The 18,645-nt window shown below is 34.1% G+C and overlaps 1 protein-coding gene across 1 annotated transcript in view; it reads left to right on the top strand.

Moving 5' to 3' along the window:
* VPS13A (vacuolar protein sorting 13 homolog A) overlaps window positions 1-18,645 on the top strand; it is a 255,836-nt gene that overhangs the window by 174,581 nt on the left and 62,610 nt on the right. The window contains 9 exon segments of the mRNA XM_017892695.1: window positions 586-868; window positions 2,845-3,240; window positions 3,503-3,607; window positions 3,733-3,803; window positions 3,805-3,877; window positions 7,520-7,648; window positions 8,077-8,210; window positions 14,928-15,057; window positions 17,040-17,272. Of these exon segments, the coding sequence (XP_017748184.1) occupies window positions 586-868; window positions 2,845-3,240; window positions 3,503-3,607; window positions 3,733-3,803; window positions 3,805-3,877; window positions 7,520-7,648; window positions 8,077-8,210; window positions 14,928-15,057; window positions 17,040-17,272 (1,554 nt within the window).

Here is an 18,645-nt window from a genome sequence, read left to right on the forward strand (position 1 = left end):
AAAAAAAAATAAAGTAAAATATCATACTGCTGTAAAAAACAAAGACAAAAACAAAAACACTCTTCTGCATCTGTGGCCCACATTTTAATAAAGTTAAATATCGATTGAAAACTTTCATTTGATTAATGTTGGAAAGCTTGTGATTATTTTTTCAATAGTAATTTTTTTTAGTTTATGAATTCAGTCATGGCATTTATTTCCTTTTAGGCCCACATATCCAGAAAAGCCAAATTCTTGCAGTTATATGTACAAGTCACAAATGATTCTATGTGGTTTGCTTTGCATATATAACTGATACGATTTATGTATTTTTATATGAAACCATTTATCTTATAAGTATACTTTTAAGATAGTAAGTTTGCAAGAAAAATATTCTCCTCTTAAAAGTCAAACAACTTGATGAGCTTCCAGAAAGTTAAGGTGATATCTATTTATCTATCTTACTTATATCTAAAAGTATATGAAAATATAAAATTTATTACAGTATTATGAAAGGAGGTAAGTTTGTTATTCTAAAGCTGTAATTATATAGTTTAATATGTTTTCCTTTAAGCATTTTAAACTGTATCATTTAATCTCATGCAGATCATTCCTTTTTCTGAAGCCAGAAGATGAGGACTATCAAATGTGTGAAGGAATTGACTTTGAAGAGATTGTGAAAAATGATGGTGCTCTTCTAAAGAAGAAATGTAGATCTAAAAACCCTTCTAAGCAGTCATTTGTCGTTAATATTGTTCCAGAAAAAGATAATTTAACATCTCTATCAGTGTATTCAGAAGATGGTTGGGATTTACCATACATAATACATTTGTGGCCACCTATCCTGCTCCGAAATCTTCTTCCTTACAAAATTGCTTATTATATAGAGGTATCAGCAAATTGTTTTAGTGCCTTCCTGTTTTTGATTTTGTAGTTTCAGTTTTTTAAGATTAAGAACAATAAAAACTATTTTAAAGATCTAATAAAAATTAGAATACTAGTAAAATAGGTAATGCAGAGATTCTTTTGCAACAAGTATGAGAATTATTATTGAAATAACATTTAAGAACTAGACTTCAGTGACAAAAAAAAGCCAGCTACATTATATTGTATTCTTTTAGTGCTGATTTTCTTAAAATATTGTATACTTGGTAAAGTTGCTTTTTTTCTTACATACTCTTTGTTTTAACAGATGGTGTGGTTTCTTCCTGTTGTTATAACATAGGAATCCGTACATCTTGATTTTATGTGACTATTTCATTTGCGAGGCTTATCAGATGGAAGAAAGTAGTTCTTCATTGTCATCTATTATAAGTTTATTTTACCTTTAGAATTACCATTTGTTTGCTTTTTAAAAGAACAGGTTTCTCTCTGTTGCTCAGACTGGAGTGCATAGCTCACTGTAGCCTCAAACTTCTAGGCTCACGTGATCCTTCCTCCTCAGCCCCCTGAGGAGCTGGGACTACAGATGCATGCCATGCCTCGATAACTTTTTTTAATTTGTAATTTTGTAGAGACAGGGACTCACTATGGCTTGTCTTGAGCTCTTGGGCTCAAGTGATCCTCCTGCTTTGGCCTCCCAAAGTGCTGGAATTACAGGCGCAAGCCACTATACCCAGCAGTTTACACTTTTCTGATACATGTCTCTTTTGGAGGAAAAAGTTTACATATTTATGGTTTTAAATGTGCATTTCCATATTGAGTAACAAATTATCATAATGGTTAAGAATTTGTACTTTGCTGTCAGATTTGAAATTGCATCCTAACTCTGGCACTTGCTAGCTGTATGTTCTTAAGCAGGCTTTATTGCTTTTGTAAATCTTTTGTTGTAGTCTATAAAATGAGAATAATAATAAAATTTGCTTGGTTAAGACATGGGGGAAATCAAATCAGATTGTATATGTAAAGGATTTGGTACAGTGCCTGACAGACAAGGGTTGCCATTTATTTATCACTCTAGCACTACCACAACCATTGTTATTTTGTGGAATATTATTTAACTTGTAAAAAAATCAGGAACTCCTTACTTTTGCTTTAATTAATTTAAAATCATGAGATGAAGAGATTCCTATGTTATAATAATAGGAAGAGAACAAGATAGAGATGCTGGAAAAACTGGTGAGATATTCAGATGTACTGTCAATTTATGTTTCTATTCTCATAGAACTTTTAATTGGATGCTTTTAGTGATCACATTCTGTCTGCCAGTTTCCAAAGGATATGATCAGTCTTTAGAAAGACAATTGAGCCATGGTGACAATTGAGCCATGGTATGGGGAAGGGACTAGAGGGGAAAAGAGCAGTTAGGAGACTCTTAAACTGAGAGATCATATAGTGACATGAACTAAGATAATAGAAGGGTGGGTCGAGGGAAATGAACAGCTTGGAGAGATACATACGATGTAATAATATAAACAGTGATTGGAAATGGGTGATGAGGGATTGTGGAGGTAGTAGGGATTGCTTATTTTGGATTACCATCAGTTTTTGCCCACATTTTACATTGTTTTGTTGTTTTCAAAACAAAAATCACTAGTGGTTAAGATTGTCTTTTTGCTGTTGTTTTACCAATTGTAGTGTTTTATGTTTATAATTTTCAGGGGAGTTTCCCATTATGTTATTTAATCTAATCTTCACAGTTTATCCTTTGAAGTAAGTCATTTAGACCATTTTACAAATACAGTAGCTCAAATCTCAGATTAAATCCTGTGTAGAGGTTTACACATTTGACAAAGTTAGAACTGGAATGTAAGTCTTCTGACTTGTTCTGATAGGTGCTTCAAAAGCATTTTGTGCAGCATTTGGAGTAAATAGAATTTTGAGGCATATTATTCTGCAACATTAAAATTTTTTTTTTTATTACAGGGAATTGAAAATTCGGTTTTTACTCTAAGTGAAGGACATTCAGCCCAGATTTGTACTGTACAGTTGGATAAAGCCAGGCTACATTTAAAATTACTTGACTATCTCAATCACAATTGGACAAGTGAATATCACATAAAGCCTAATCAGCAAGACATTAGTTTTGTCAGTTTTACCTGTGTTACAGAAATGGAAAAGACTGATTTAGATATTGCTGTCCATATGACTTATAATACTGGTCAGACAGTTGTGGCATTTCATAGTCCTTATTGGATGGTCAACAAAACTGGTCGCATGTTACAGTACAAAGCAGATGGAATTCATCGAAAGCATCCACCTAATTATAAAAAGCCAGTTCTCTTTTCTTTTCAGCCAAATCACTTTTTTAATAACAATAAGGTATGCATTGTTTATTCTGTTTTTCCCTTGTCTTTATCTGCTTGTCGCTTTTTAGTTTTAAAATTCTGAGGAATAAATATTATGAAACTTGGATAGAAATAACTTGTTAAATATTTGAGGCCAAAAGATTAGAATTTAATATTATAAAGGTTTAGTGCATTAACAGTGTAATATTTTGTTTATGCTAAAACTAATTTTATCAGTTTAAGCAGGAATTTTTAAAGGTACCTAAATTGTGATGTATTTGGAATATTTTTCCTAGGTTCAACTTATGGTAACTGATAGTGAATTGTCCGATCAGTTTTCAATTGATACTGTTGGTAGTCATGGAGCTGTTAAATGTAAAGGTCTGAAAATGGACTATCAAGTGAGTTCATTCTGTGCTTATCAAGAAACTTTTATTTTAAATGTTTCTATTAACTACTTAATTAAATTTTATAAGGATGTTATGATACATAACAGTTTTTGAACTGTTAATTTTGTTTTTCTTAGGTTGGTGTCACTATAGACCTGAGCAGTTTTAACATTACTAGAATTGTGACATTTACCCCTTTTATATGATTAAAACAAAAGCAAATACCGTATATCAGTGGCTGAAGAAGGAACTGATAAATGGCTCTCTCTTGATTTGGAGCAGGTGGGTAGATGAATTTCAGAAATATACCTCTTGGATTCTATTTTCTCCTTAATGTTAGTTACCTAAAGTCACCATGTAATGTTTTAACTCTCCACTTACTCCAGTTTTGTTTTAGTTTCATGAATCTTCATTGAATATTTGTGCCCGGCTCTAGATAGATGGCAAGGTTCAATTTTTAATAATTAGATAACTAGGAATGCCCAGCTTGTTAAGGGAGGTAGATGTTTAACAATTACTAACCACTTTGGTTAAATACAGCAGCCAAAGACTAGATAAGGTATAAATGCATCAAAGAGACGGAAATTATTTATTCTCTCTAGGAAGCTATTAGGAATGCCTTCAGAGAGTAGGTTAAGCCAGACTCTTCTCTAGTTATTTGAGGAGAGTAGTAACTTAGAAGAAATGTTGATTCTGTGCCATCATTAAACCTTTGAATAAGAGTTTTCTGAATGACTGACAGAGGTTGATGGAATATTTTATTTTTGAAGAACTTTTATTCTAAAAGTTAGGATTAGAGAAGTGTTTGCTGTTTCTATTCATTATTCCTTTTTGCATATAAAACCATCCTTGTTGGGATTATTCTTGAAGTATATTCTTTAGCATTTCCTTTAGGGCTGGTTTTGAAGGTAAATACCATCGGTGTCTCTAGAAAAATCTCTCTGGCTGGAGCACAGCAAGAGGGACAGTGATTGGGATATAAACCCAGGCGTTCCATGGGGCAACAGCAACCCCCTTTGGGTCCCCTCCCATTTTATGGGAGCTCCGTTTTCATTCTATTAAATCTTGCAATTGCAAAAGAAAGAGAGAAGAGAAGAGGAGAAAATAGACAGACAGACAGACAGACAGACAGACAGATAGATAGATAGATAGATAGATAGATAGATAGATAGATAGATCGATCTCTCTGGCTACCTTCACAGTCTTTCTTCTCTTTGTCTTTGATGTTCTGTGGTCATGCTGCTATATGTCTATATGTGGTTTCCTTTTATTTACCCTGCTTGAGGTGCTTTACTCCTAGATCTGTGGATTAAAGTATTTCATGCTTTCTATAAAATTTGCTACTACTGTCTCTTTAAATATTGCCTCTCCTCCGTTCTTCCATTTTTCCCATCTAAGCCTTTAAATCAGACATGTTGGACGTTCATACTCTATCTTCCATGTCTCTTAATAGCTCTTTTATATTTTCCAACTCTCTTTGCTTCATTCTGGGTAAGTTCTATATATACATCTTTCAATTTTTTTTTTACTTTTGCTGTATCAGAACTACTATGTAAGTCTTCAACTGAGTATTTGAATAATTATAGTTCTTATTCCCAGAAATTTCACCTTTTTTCAAGTCTATTCATTCTTTCAACAAATATTGTTTATTTTTATGTGACTTGCAATATACTATTTAAAGGCACAAGTTCCCATCTTTGTGTAGTTTACATTTCAGTGGGTATAAGGGGGAAACATTAATAATACCATAATCAATTAGTATATAGTATGTTTCAAAGTGACAAGTCTAATGTGGGAAAGTCTAATGTAGGATAAGGGATATTAAGAGTTCGAGAGCCAGGGGTGGTCTCTAATTTTACGTAAGGTGACTCATTGGAGTCACATTTGAACAATGACTTCGAGGAAATGAGAAAGTTAGCAATTGTCAAGAGCTCAGCTGAGGAGGAGAGAGCTGAGCTGCCAGGTGTTGGAGTAGCTGATTAAGACAAGCCACAATGAAAGTAACAGTCAAACCTTTAATCACTTACTGTGATAGTAAAGATTGAGCATCCTTAATCTGAAAATATGAAATCAAAAATGCTCCAAAATTCGAAATATTCCAAAATCCAGAACTTTTCAAGTGCCAACATGATGCCACAAGTGAAAAATTCTACACCTGACACTTTATTTTTTTCACTTTAACTGTCATTTTTTTTTTAACTGTTAAGTACTTTATGTGTAAATAAGTGTAAGAAAATGGTTGTTTATTGGTAACACAAATTGAGAGTCAGGAATGATGGTGATGCCACACAGCCACAGATTGTCAACATGAGTGGTTAAGATAGTGACACATTCTCTTTCTGATGGTACAATATGTACAAACTTTGTTTCATGCATAAAATTATTTAAATATAGTATAAAATTACTTTTGGGCTATGTGTATAAGGTGAATGTGAAACATAAATGAATTTTATGTCTAGACTTAGGTACCATACCCAAGATATCTCATTATATATATATATGCAAATATTCCAAAATCCAAAAGAAGTCCAGAATCTGAAACACTTCTGGTACCAAGCATCTCGAACAGGGGATACTCAACCTGTGTAAGCAGGAGGCTAAATCAGAGAAAGCACAATTACCACCTTTTCTGGAATGGCACTGGACAAGGGTCAAGTGGATCAGCACAAGACATGGGGCTTGTCTCACTGTATGAAACCTTGAACAGTGTCCGGCAGTTTTATGGACCTGGGGGATGGAGTAGGACAAAGGGGAGGAGCTAGGAATGAGCACTGAGAGTAGACAAAAAGTGTCTTCACTTTTTGTGAAGTGACCATACCCTTGTTTTAAACTGATAATCTGTGTCCCAGTTCTCAGCTCAGGCTCTTCCTGTCTCCCTGATAAAGAGGTCCTGCAGGAGCTCCCAAGGAAGGCCTCTGCCGCAAAGCTCTCATAAAGAGCCTCCAAATGAAGTGGCTGGGCTAGGAATGCAGACATAGGTAAAAGCTTTGGGACAGGGTTGCTTGAATCCTTAAGACTGCAGTGCCCTGGCTGTGCACAAAGTCAGGTTATATTCCTAAGCATGTCTCATATCTTGTTCCATTAATTCCTTTTTATGGTTGAATAAAACTGTCTTTAACAAGCTAAGATACTTAACTATAACAACCAGGTTCTGCTACATTGTCCTCAAGTCATGTAATGATGATCAGGTATCACACATGAGCAGCCTCATTGAACTATATGAAAGGATCAGTCTCGTCAGGAGTTGACTTAATAGCTTACAGACAAGTCTGTTCTTCATTCTTGTTCTTTTAGCTCTGTTTCTAGATTCTTTTGTCCAGTCTTCTTTCTGGTACCTTGACTATCTCCTCTTCTTTTAGTTTGGTTTCCAGATCACTCATGTTGAAGTTATTTCATAAAATTCCGAACTTCCTTCCTACTCTGAACTTTGAATACTACTTTTACTTTTTTACCCTTATTTGACAACCAGATGCTAGATTTAATACATGTTCTGACTTACCATTTTTGTGTACTTTGACTTCTGCCTAATTTCCAATGTTCATACCTGATTTTGATGTTTAGTGACTGAATGTACACTTGTTTTAAACCTGATCTGTGTCCCAGTTCTCAGCTCAGGTTTCTTGCTGATTTTTCAACCCTTCTCTGTAAGATCATGACCACATTAAAGTCTCTTTTCTCGCCAGCAGTTCACTTACCATAGCTCTTCAATTTGCTATCCACTGCTTCTTGAGTGCATAGTGCTGACAAGTGACAACCCATCTTCAAGTTGAAAGTTTACAGCTGTTTAAGCAACCCAATAACTAGAGCAGTGTTAAAAGAGATTTTTTTAAAGTTCAAGTATACTCTGATGGGAATATTAAGATGATTTATGTATTTATGGTGAAATCTGTTTATTTTTATAAACATATATAATGTATATTTTAGTGTATCCCCTTTTGGCCTGAGGATGCTTCTAGTAAACTTCTTATTCAAGTTGAAGGGAGTGAAGATCCTCCCAAAAGGATATATTTTAACAAGCAAGAAAATTGTATTCTATTGCGTCTGGATAACGAGGTAAGTGGTTTTGTGTGTGTGTGTGTGTGTGTTTGGCATATGTCATTAGAAAAGCTAAAATATACTGACTGGTATTTTATTTATTTTTTTTATCAAATAATTACTTCTGTTGATTTTCCTCTTTCCCCAAAATGAACAAACATTTCTTTTTGTAAAAGGAAACAGAGATCTAAGATAATTTAATTGTTATATAAAAAGTTAGTTGGAATGCCTGGAATACTAGAATATACCACATCTGGAATGTCATCTGTCTGTAATACAGTGATTGAGATTATAGATTTCCAGAAATGCAATGCAAAATTCTGAATTGTTTTCTCAGTCATCCCAAAAATTAATTATCAAGTTATGAGTAGTCTATTCTTAAATGTTATTAGTTAATATTCTTGGGAAAATGATTATGTTAAAATGTTTTCTTTTCTTTCTTCTAGCTTGGAGGTATTATAGCAGAAGTGAATTTGGCCGAGCATTCTACAGTTATTACATTTTTAGATTATCATGATGGAGCAGCTACATTCCTCTTAATAAATCACACAAAGAATGAACTTGTTCAATACAATCAAAGGTAAGATTATCACAAATACAGTAACTCTTGATGGTGTAAGTCTAGATGATGAGGCATGGTTTTTATGATCATTTCTTAAGAATATAAACACTGATAATAGCATTGTAGCTATATAAAATGATGTTCCACTACAAAATGTATTTGAAGTATGTAGGGGTAGAACTGACTTGATATCTACAATTTATTTTGAAATGCTTCAAAGAAAGAAAAATGGAAGAGGTGAAGCAAGTGTGGCAAAAGCTTGTTCATTGTTGACTCTGATGAGGACTGTCAGAGTTTGTTGTGAGTCTGAATTTTGTCTATTTAATATAGTGTAAATACGTAAAATTTCAGATTTTTTTTTTTTCAAACGTAGGTACCTTCTTGTTGAGGTGTCTGGGGGAAAGGACTGCTTCCTTAAAGGCTATAATTGAATCTTCATGGTTTAGGACTACTCTTAAACATCATTGATTTTAATTTGCTGTGATACCATATCTTCTTAGTGCTACTACAGCTTATGCAAGTTTCTGATCCTCTACTTAGTAGTTCCAGGTTGTCTTGAATTTAGTTTGTTTGCTTTCTTTCTTTATTTTCACCTGTTACTTTTCAACAAGCACATATTTATCATTGCACTTACACTTTCCTTCCACTGCTAACTGTACAACTTCTTATCATTGATTAAAATCAAACAGACATTGCGTAAAGACCACAGGGCTGGACTAGCAAGTACCTAAAAGTCGTTTTGGGTAGCATTCTCTCATCTATGTAAGATGTTAAGAAAGAGGAATGCCTGTTAATTATCCATGTTATAAAAATGATAAATTATTTCTAACCATGTGTGTGCAAGTGTCTTTTTAGTATAATGACTTCTTTTCCTTTGAGTGGATACCCAGTACTGGGATTGCTGGATCAAATGGTAGTTCTACTTTTAGTTCTTTAAGGAATCTCCATACTGTTTTTCACAGTGGTTGTGCTAGTTTACCTTCCCACCAGCAGTGTGAAAGTGTTCCCTTTTCACCACATCCATATCAACATCTATTTTTTTTTTTTTAATTATGATCATTCTTGCAGGAGTAAGGTGGTATCTCATTGTGGTTTTAGTTTGCATTTCCCTCATTATTAGTGATGCTGAGCTTTTTAATGTATGTTTGTTGGCCATTTGTGTATCTTCTTTTGAGAATTGTCTGTTCATGACCTTAGCCCACTTTTTGATGGGATTATTGTGTGGTTTTTTTTTTTTTTTTTTCTTGCTGATTTGTTTGAGATCCTTATAGATTCTGGATATTAGTCCTTTGTCAGATGCATAGTTTGCAGATATTCTCCCATTCTGTGGGTTGTCTCTTTACTCTGCTGATTATTTTTTTTTGCTGTGCAGAAGGTATTTAGTTTAATTAGGTCCCATCTATTTTTATTTTGTTTCATTTGCTTTTGGGTTCTTGGTCATGAACTCTTTGCCCAAGCCAATGTCTAGAAGAGTTTTTTCAAAATTATCTTCTGGAATTTTTATGGTTTCAGGTCCTACATTTAAGTCTTTGATCCATCTTGAGTTGATTTTTGTATAAGGTGAGAGATGAGAATCCAATTTTATTCTTCTACATGTGGCTTGCCCATGATCCTAGCACTTGACGATCTCCCAGAGTAGGAGATAGTCAAGGTACCAGAAAGAAGACTGGACAAAAGAATCTGGAAACAAAAGAGCTAAAAGAACAAGAATGAAGAACCAGCCTTGTCTGCAAACTATTAAGTCAACTCTATCTTAGGCCCTGACCAGAGTGGTCCCTTCACATCTAGTCCCTTCACTATAATAGGGTGTCCTTTCCCTACTTTGTGTTTTTGTTTGTTTTGTTGAAGATAATTGGCTCTAAGTATTTAACTTTATTTCTGATTTCTCTATTCTGTTCCATTGGTCTACATGCTTGTTTTTATAGCAGTACCATGCTGTTTTGGTGACTACAGGCATTGTAGTATACTTTGAAGTCGTATAATGTGATGCCCTCAGGTTTGTCCTTCTTGCTTAGTACTGCTTTGGCTATGAGGGCTCCTTTTATGGTTCCATATGAATTTTAGGATTTTTTTTTCTAGTTCTGTGAAGAATGATGATGGTATTTTGATGGGAATTGCATTGAATCTGTAAATTGCTTATGGCAGTATGGTCATTTTCACAATATTGAGTCTACCCCTCCATGAGCATGAGATGTGTTTCCATTTGTTAAACTTTTAACTTTTAAATAAATATTCCCTTCTTATGTAATCTCCGCTGTCATTATCCTAGTTCAGTAACCCTCCATTTCTTATCTATTTGAGTAGATTTTTTGTGTATTGTTTTGTTTTGTTTTATTTGAGTAGATTTTTGTGTTTTGTTTTGTTTTGAGACACTGTCTCAGTCTATTGCCCAGGCTGGAGTGCAATGGTGTGATCCAGGCTCACTGGAACCTCCACCTTCTGGCTCAACTGATTTTCCTGCCTCAGCCTCCCAAGTAGCTGGGTTTACAGGCATGTGCCACCATGCCCAGCTATATTTGAGTAGATTTTTGATCTATCTATATATATCTAGTCTTATCTCTAGTAAATCTCCCACTTTCTACTAGAATGAATTTTTTAAAATAAGAAATATAATCATATCTCTCTTTCAAGTTTTCTTTTTTTACCCATTTCTTTAAAATATACTTCTAAGCTGCCTTTCTAAACATTTGTCTTTCTGTGGCCTAAATCTTACCCTATACAAAGTGAAGTTTTGTTTCCTGAATGCTCTAGGTCTTTCCGTGGGTTTTTACCTGAATAGGTGTTTCTTTCAGCTAGAAAAATGCTATTCGGTAATTATTTAAAAGTCAAGAAACAACAGATGATGGCAAGGCTGTGGAGAAATAGGAACGCTTTTACACTGTTGCTGGAAATGTAAATTAGTTCAACCATTGTGGACGACAGTGTGGTGATTCCTCAAAGACCTAGAATCCGAAATACCATTTGACGCAGCAGTCAGTCCCATTACTGGGTATGTACTCAAAGGAATAGAAATCATTCTCTTATAAAGATAGATGCACGCACATATTCCTTGGCAGCACTATTCACAATAGCAAAGACATAGAATCAACCCAAATGCCCATCACTGATAGACTGGATAAGGAAAATGTTGTACATATACACCATGGATACTATGCAGCCATAAAAAGGAACGAGATTATTCCTTTGCAGGGATATGGGTGGAGCTAGAAGCCATTATCCTCAGCAACAAGAACAGAAAACCATTCCCACTTATAAGTGGGAGCTGAACAATGAGAACACATGGACACAGGGAGGGGAACAACACACACTGGGGCCTGTTGGGGTCACGGCAGGAGGGAGAGCATCAGGATAAACAGCTAATGCGAGTGGGGCTTAATACCTAGGTGATGGGTTGATAGGTGCAGCAAACCGCCATGGAATACATTTACCTATGTAACAAGCCTGCAAGTTCTGCACACGTATTCTGGAACTTAAAAAGAAAAGAAAAGAAAAGAAAAGAAACATGCCATTCTATGTGATCCCTTCCCTTGCCACCTTAATCTAAGTACCCCAGTTTTTGATAGCACCTTTACATATGTAGATTACAGCATTCATCACATTGTGTTATTTTCTTGTGAGTTTGAGATGTGTATGCACAGGTAGTTAATAGTCTACTAAACTATGGTTAGTTTCCCTTTTCTTGGAATTTTCATGGCCTGTCCCAGATAGCCCAGTACTTTTTTGCATAAGGAATACTCTGCAGTGAATTAAACAGATTAAAATTTGTGTGAATTAAAAGCAGTTTTAAATATTTTTAAACCAAATTTATTTGCTAATCAACACATTTACATTTGATTTTTTTTTCATGGAAAAATGAAGACTATGATTTTGTTTTCTCCTCCACATTTCCTTCTCTTGGTTTTTTAAAAAATATAGATATTATTTCCTGCATATAAAAGTAATAGTTGTTAAATTACTATTTTTAAAAATGCTATAGAAGAAAATGTGAAGGAGGACCATAATCCCTGAAATCCTAATACTGTCAACATTTTGGTTCATTGCTTTTCCTTTCCTTTCCTTCCTCCTTTGTTCTCTCCCTCCCTCCCTTTCTTCCTTCCTTATGTATCTCTCATATTTGGCAGCTATTGTGAGCATATAAATTTGTTTCAAAGCACAATGTTTTTTTCTTTCTAACTTTTATTATAGGTTCAGGGGATATATGTGCAGGTTTGTTACATGGGTAAATTGCATGTCACGGGGTTTTGGTATACAGATTGTTTCGTTACCCAGGTAATAAGCATGGTACCCAATAGGTAGTTTTTCGATTCTCACCCTCCTTTTACTCTCCACCCTCAAGTAGGCTCCCGATGTCTGCTGTACCCTTCCTTGTGTCCCTGCAAAGCACGATTTTTACTGAATGCATGATATTCCATCATTTAGATGCTCTACAGTTAAATAATACTTAATTGTTCAGAATTCTTATTTCAACTTTTATAATTTTAGAATCAGCTTATCTTCTTTTTTTGTTTGTTTGTTTTCTGAGATGGAATTTTGCCCTTTCGCCCAGTCTGGAGTGCAGAGGTGCGATCTCAGCTCACTGAAACCTCTGCCTCCCAGGTTTGAGCAATTCTACCGCCTCAGCCTCCTAAGTAGCTGGGATTACAGGTGTGCACCACTGTGCCCAGCTAATTTTCGTATTTATAGTAGAGACAGGGTTTCGCCGTGTTGGCTGGCTGGTCTCGAACACCTGACCTCAGGTGATCCACCTGCCGCGACCTCCCAAAGTGCTGGGATTACAGGCATGAGCCACCGTGCCCAGCCCAGTTTATCTTCTAATAATGATCTTCAACCCATTTGTAATCATTGTAAAAGCTAATTTATAATTCTTTACCATGTTTTTTGTAGTATATTTTCTTCTAATGATTTTTTTGAAAATACATATTCTGTTTCAGTTATGGATAATTCCTTTTTTGTTATTGAAGGTTTTGATACATTTAAAATCAATTTTAAGATTGAAACAGTATCTGCTAGCTTAGCCATAAAAAATTGTAATGCTTTTTTACCTTTTCTTCAACCTCTTTCCAAATTCTTACTTTCTTGTGAATATAATTTGGGATTTTTTTTCAACTAGATTGATATAAAATAGTTAGCTTTTCAAAATATGTATTATTTGATTCAAGGCCCTTTTGGTATTTGCATTGATTTTAATGTTTTAACAAAAAAAGACAAACTGGATTAGTTGTTCACTATGGGTTCTTCAATATTTCTATATCCTAGTTGTTAAGATGTTGTTTTGAGTTTGTCTCTAGCTTGGTTGGAAAAAGTCTTGAGTTTTTTTTTTTTTTAGTAAAGATTTGTGGGTAGTATTATGCTATTGCTTGTTTGAAATGTCTTATTCTTACAAATTTATGACNAAAATATGTATTATTTGATTCAAGGCCCTTTTGGTATTTGCATTGATTTTAATGTTTTAACAAAAAAAGACAAACTGGATTAGTTGTTCACTATGGGTTCTTCAATATTTCTATATCCTAGTTGTTAAGATGTTGTTTTGAGTTTGTCTCTAGCTTGGTTGGAAAAGTTTTGAGTTTTTTTTTTTTTAGTAAAGATTTGTGGGTAGTATTATGCTATTGCTTGTTTGAAATGTCTTATTCTTACAAATTTATGACAATTTGACGTAAAATTTTAAGTTATAACATTTTTCTCAAAATTGTGTAGATAGTGTGCCATTGTTTTTTGACATTAAACATCATTGAACTGTGAGAGTAGCTTTTTATTTTCTTGCGAGTGACTGATTTTCTTAGATATGTGTTAGGGTTTTTTTTTCCTCCTATTTTCTTACAAATATATGTCTAGAATGATACTGTTTTCACTGATGTCTGATACCCAGTGAAGTCTTTTTTTTTTTTTTCTGAAACGGAGTCTTGCTTCGTTGCCCAGGCTGGAGTGCAGTGGCGCCATCTCGGCTCACTGCAAGCTCTGCCTTCTGGTTTCACGCCATTCTTCTGCCTCAGCCTCCCGAGTATCTGGGACTACAGATGCCTGCCACCACAGCCGGCTAATTTTTTCTATTTTTAGTAGAGACGGGGTTTCACCATGTTAGCCAGGATGGTCTCGATCTCCTGACCTTGTGATCTACCCGCCTCAGCCTCCCAAAATGGTGGGATTACAGGCATGAGCCACCACGCCTGGCTCAGTGAAGTCTTTTAATCTGCAGAGTTAATTCCTTCTGCTCAGAAGAGCTGTATTTTATTACTTGTTTGGTGTATAACTTTTGTAATTTTTTTTCTTTCTGAGCATCTTTTTGTGAGTCAGTTGAATTTCTTAGATGTATATTTCATGTTTTGTGATTTTAAAGACTAATTTAGTTACTTTGTTTTTGCTCTAGTAAGACCAATACTTAGGAAAGAGTTACCGATTAAATTCTCTTAGAATTGGTATAAATAGGGTAAAGTAGTTGGAAATAATTTTCCATAACTAATTGGTATTAAAAAATCGACAAAACAGTTTTAAAGACTTGAAGACCTTTATTTCCTAAGTAGAACATGTATTTTCTAAGTGGGAAAATAATGAGAAATATTCATTAGTGAACCCTTTTTTAATTGTATAAGGTAAAAATTTCAGCCTTGTTTTAATCAAAATTATCACAGATCTCAATTAGTGAACTAAGAATTAATGAAGTATTATTTTAGGTTTTTTAAAATCTATTAATGTACTTGCATTTAATTTAATGCGTGTTTTTGCTACTTATGTCAGTTCTCTCAGTGAGATAGAAGATTCCCTCCCTCCTGGAAAAGCAGTGTTTTATACATGGGCTGATCCGGTGGGCTCTAGAAGGCTGAAGTGGAGATGTAGAAAAAGCCATGGTGAAGTAACACAAAAGGATGTAAGTATTGGGTTATTATGGTGTTCCCAGCAACCTTTTTTAAAAAAGGTATTTGGGCCGGGCGTGGTGGCTCACGCCTGTAATCCCAGCACTTTGGGGAGGCCGAGGTGAGCCATGAGTTCGAGATCAGCCTGGCCAATACGGTGAAACCCTGTCTCTCCTAAAAATACAAAAATTAACTTTGGGAGGCCAAGGCAAGCAGATCACCAGGTCAGGAGTTTGTGACCAGCCTGGCCAACATGGTAAAACCCCGTCTCTACTAAAAATACAAAAATTAGCCGGGCATGGTGGCAGGTGCCTGTAGTCCCAACTACTAAGGAGGGTGAGGCAGAAGAATCAGTTGAACCCTGGAGGCGGAGGTTGCAGTGAGCCAGGGTCACGCCACTGCACTCCAGCCTGGTGACAGAGCGAGACTTCGTCTCAGAAAAAAAAAAAAAAAATGGTATTTGATTTTCAGCCTTCCTAGTTTTAAGGACTGTTTGTGGCCACGCTTCTAAAAGCTGCCAAAATCTTGAAAATAGTATTTAAGTATTGACTTAACCAAAAATGTTTAAAACCAAAAGTAGTCTTATTTTGTTTACATCATTTGTTTCTACTGTGTTATAAAGAGTAAATTTGTATTTAGAGAAGTGCTTTCAGCATTCACCTGAAAAACAAATATGTTCTCTGCCTTGACAATCATACTAGGTAGATTTAGCTTCTAGAAGGAACATTTAAGGATCCACTGAGTGAACTAAAACAAATTTATTTCTGGGTGGCAAGCTATGATGATCAAGTTATGTGCATCTATTTTCCAGTAACATTTTGAATACTTCCAGAACATTTTTTAAAGTTTTTTGTCCTTCAGAATTCATCTTAATTTGACTCCTGATTTTTTTTTTTTTTCTCTTACCGCTAGTGATTTTTTCTTCCTGCCTATCAGTAGATGGTATTTTCTCATTGTCTTTCAGTGCTGCTGTTGAGGAGTCTGGTGTGGGTATTGTTTACATTGTATTTAAGAGGATTGCCTATAAGTGGCCTAACTTTAAGTTTTAAAAATTCGTGACTATTAGATTTATTCAGGAAAAAAAATTGTACTTTGATATAAAATAATCTTATTCATTTCATCTATTGATTAGTACTTTGCATATTTATATCATAGTGATAGTTTGAAGCTTATAAAGATAAATCAGACATTCACTGTAAAATACTAGAAAGACCAGTGAAATAAGTTAGTTTTCTTGATTCTCAGTGTGGTTTTAGTGATATACATATATATACTTAGAAAGTATTATAAGTAACGTAAGTATCCCTAGATAATTATTTTATGGTAACAACTCACAGTTTTTAATTTCTGTATATTGTAACATGAATGTATGCTATATAGTAAAATTTTCTGAAAATCAGAATATTAACTAGAAATTAATGGCTGAATATTAATTATGACAATTTGCTATGTTTATCGTGTCATCGACCCTCAAAACCCTGATATCAGCACATTTATGTGAGATTCCTGCAGAAATAGCCTCATGATGAATATACATGCTTTGTAGAACATGCAATTGAGATATAAGATATTTTTTATCCTGTTTGATTCAGCTATGAAAGGAAATGTGAATTTCAGACTGAAACAACTTTAATACGTATCTGTATTCTTAGTCTTAGAATTGCTGTAGTCTTAGAATAAAGCAGAAAAAAATACTTTGTGTTACTGATTAGCCTACACGGGAAGATTCAATTTTATTAAGATGTTTAAATTTAAAAAATAAACAACTGGCCTGTCTTTATGAGTAATAACTTTATATCAGATAACATCAGATGATTTCAGTAATGTAAATTTGCAAGTATTCTACAAATATTAATTCATTTAGTTGCCACTAACCCCATGAAGTAGGTGCCATTAATAGTCTCATTTTATAAATGTAAAATCTAAATTTCATGTTCTTTGGGACCAAATTCTAATTTTTTATTTTTGTTTTTGTTTTTTGGTGGTTTTGTTCTAGGATATGATGATGCCTATAGATTTGGGGAAAAAGACAATTTATTTAGTTTCATTCTTTGAAGGTTTACAACGCATTATTTTATTCACTGAAGATCCAAAGGTATTTAAAGTAACATATGAAAGTGAGAAAGCAGAGTTAGCAGAGCAAGAAATTGCAGTGGCATTACAAGATGTTGGAATTTCTCTTGTCAACAATTACACGAAGCAAGAAGTAGCCTATATAGGCATCACAAGGTTAGATGCATTAAATTTTGGATACATTTAAATGATCAGTTTCTAATTGTTAAGAAATTGTTGTTGTAAAATCTAAAATGATTTAGTTTCAATTTTGTGCTTTGACTATTCATTGACACTGTGGTAATGCTAATTTTGACTGTGCTTGAGGGAATGTTTTGCCTTTTGAAATAAAAATATGGCAGAAATCAAATTTATAAACTCCTTATTATGTTAATCCTTCCACTTATCTAAAAAGTTATATTTATTCAACTTACCAAAAGTATGTTTTGCATATCATACAAAATGCTTAGTTCATTTTCCATTACCATCTAGCACAGTTCAGAGTACATATGCTGTAGCTGTTGGAGGATTAACATAAAGACGATCACTTTCTAATTTGACCTTGGCACTTTAAGATCTAGTAAGATCTAATAAGGTGATCACTGTATTTATCATTTCTCATATAAGACATCACCATTAAATCTTTTGTCTCTCCCTTATGTCCTTATTATTCCTATTCATAAACAGTTAAGTTCAAATTAATTTACATATATTAGTGCTTAATGTGAGAATATTTCTTCTATATAACCAGGATAATGTAATTTGAATCCTTTACTTGAGTTAAATTCTTGAATATATATAAAGGTATATGATACTGATGTAAATTTAGTTATTTGTGTACATTAATCTATATGTGCCCCTGACCTCTTATTGAATCAAATCAATGCCATCTTAAAAGGAATATTAAAATCTATTTTCTTAAGGATTTTATTCTCAAAAAATGTTTTACTATTTAAATAGATAAAATACACCATAGATTTTTAAGACCTTTAGACCTATTATGTGTTATCTTCTGAGCTAAGTGATGTTAATGCAAAGATGAATAATACGTGGTCTCTACCTTTATTAAATGAATATAAGTTCTATAGGGAATAAACAGATAGAATGCTTAAATAAAATTAAACAACTTAAATATTTAAACAGAATAAAGTCTGTAGGCCTTTCAGCATTTTAATTTCAGTACAACTAGATTTCTTCCATTCACACTCTGTATCCTAAATAACTATTTTATACTTTGTCTCCCCTCAAACCCCCATTCTCTCAGCTTACTACCTTGCATCCCACTTCACTGAAAAAATTGAAGCAGTCAAAAGCAAACTTCCAGAGACCCATCTCACCCCCAAGTATCACAGCTTCCTATCTACTGGCATTTGCATACTACTTACTGTACTGACATACTCCCAACAGTTTGCAGTAGATATATGTGCTCCTGTTTAAACAGATTTTTCTCTACTTTTGCACTGTACTTCATTTCCTCCTACCTACTTGAGGACATTGTTCCAGCAGGCCTTTTCTTCATCTCTCCTAAGTCAACAGCTTTTGGCTCTCTA

Source organism: Rhinopithecus bieti, unplaced genomic scaffold (genome assembly GCF_001698545.2).
Source record: "Rhinopithecus bieti isolate Rb0 unplaced genomic scaffold, ASM169854v2 scaffold_19708, whole genome shotgun sequence".
Taxonomy (NCBI): domain Eukaryota; kingdom Metazoa; phylum Chordata; class Mammalia; order Primates; family Cercopithecidae; genus Rhinopithecus; species Rhinopithecus bieti.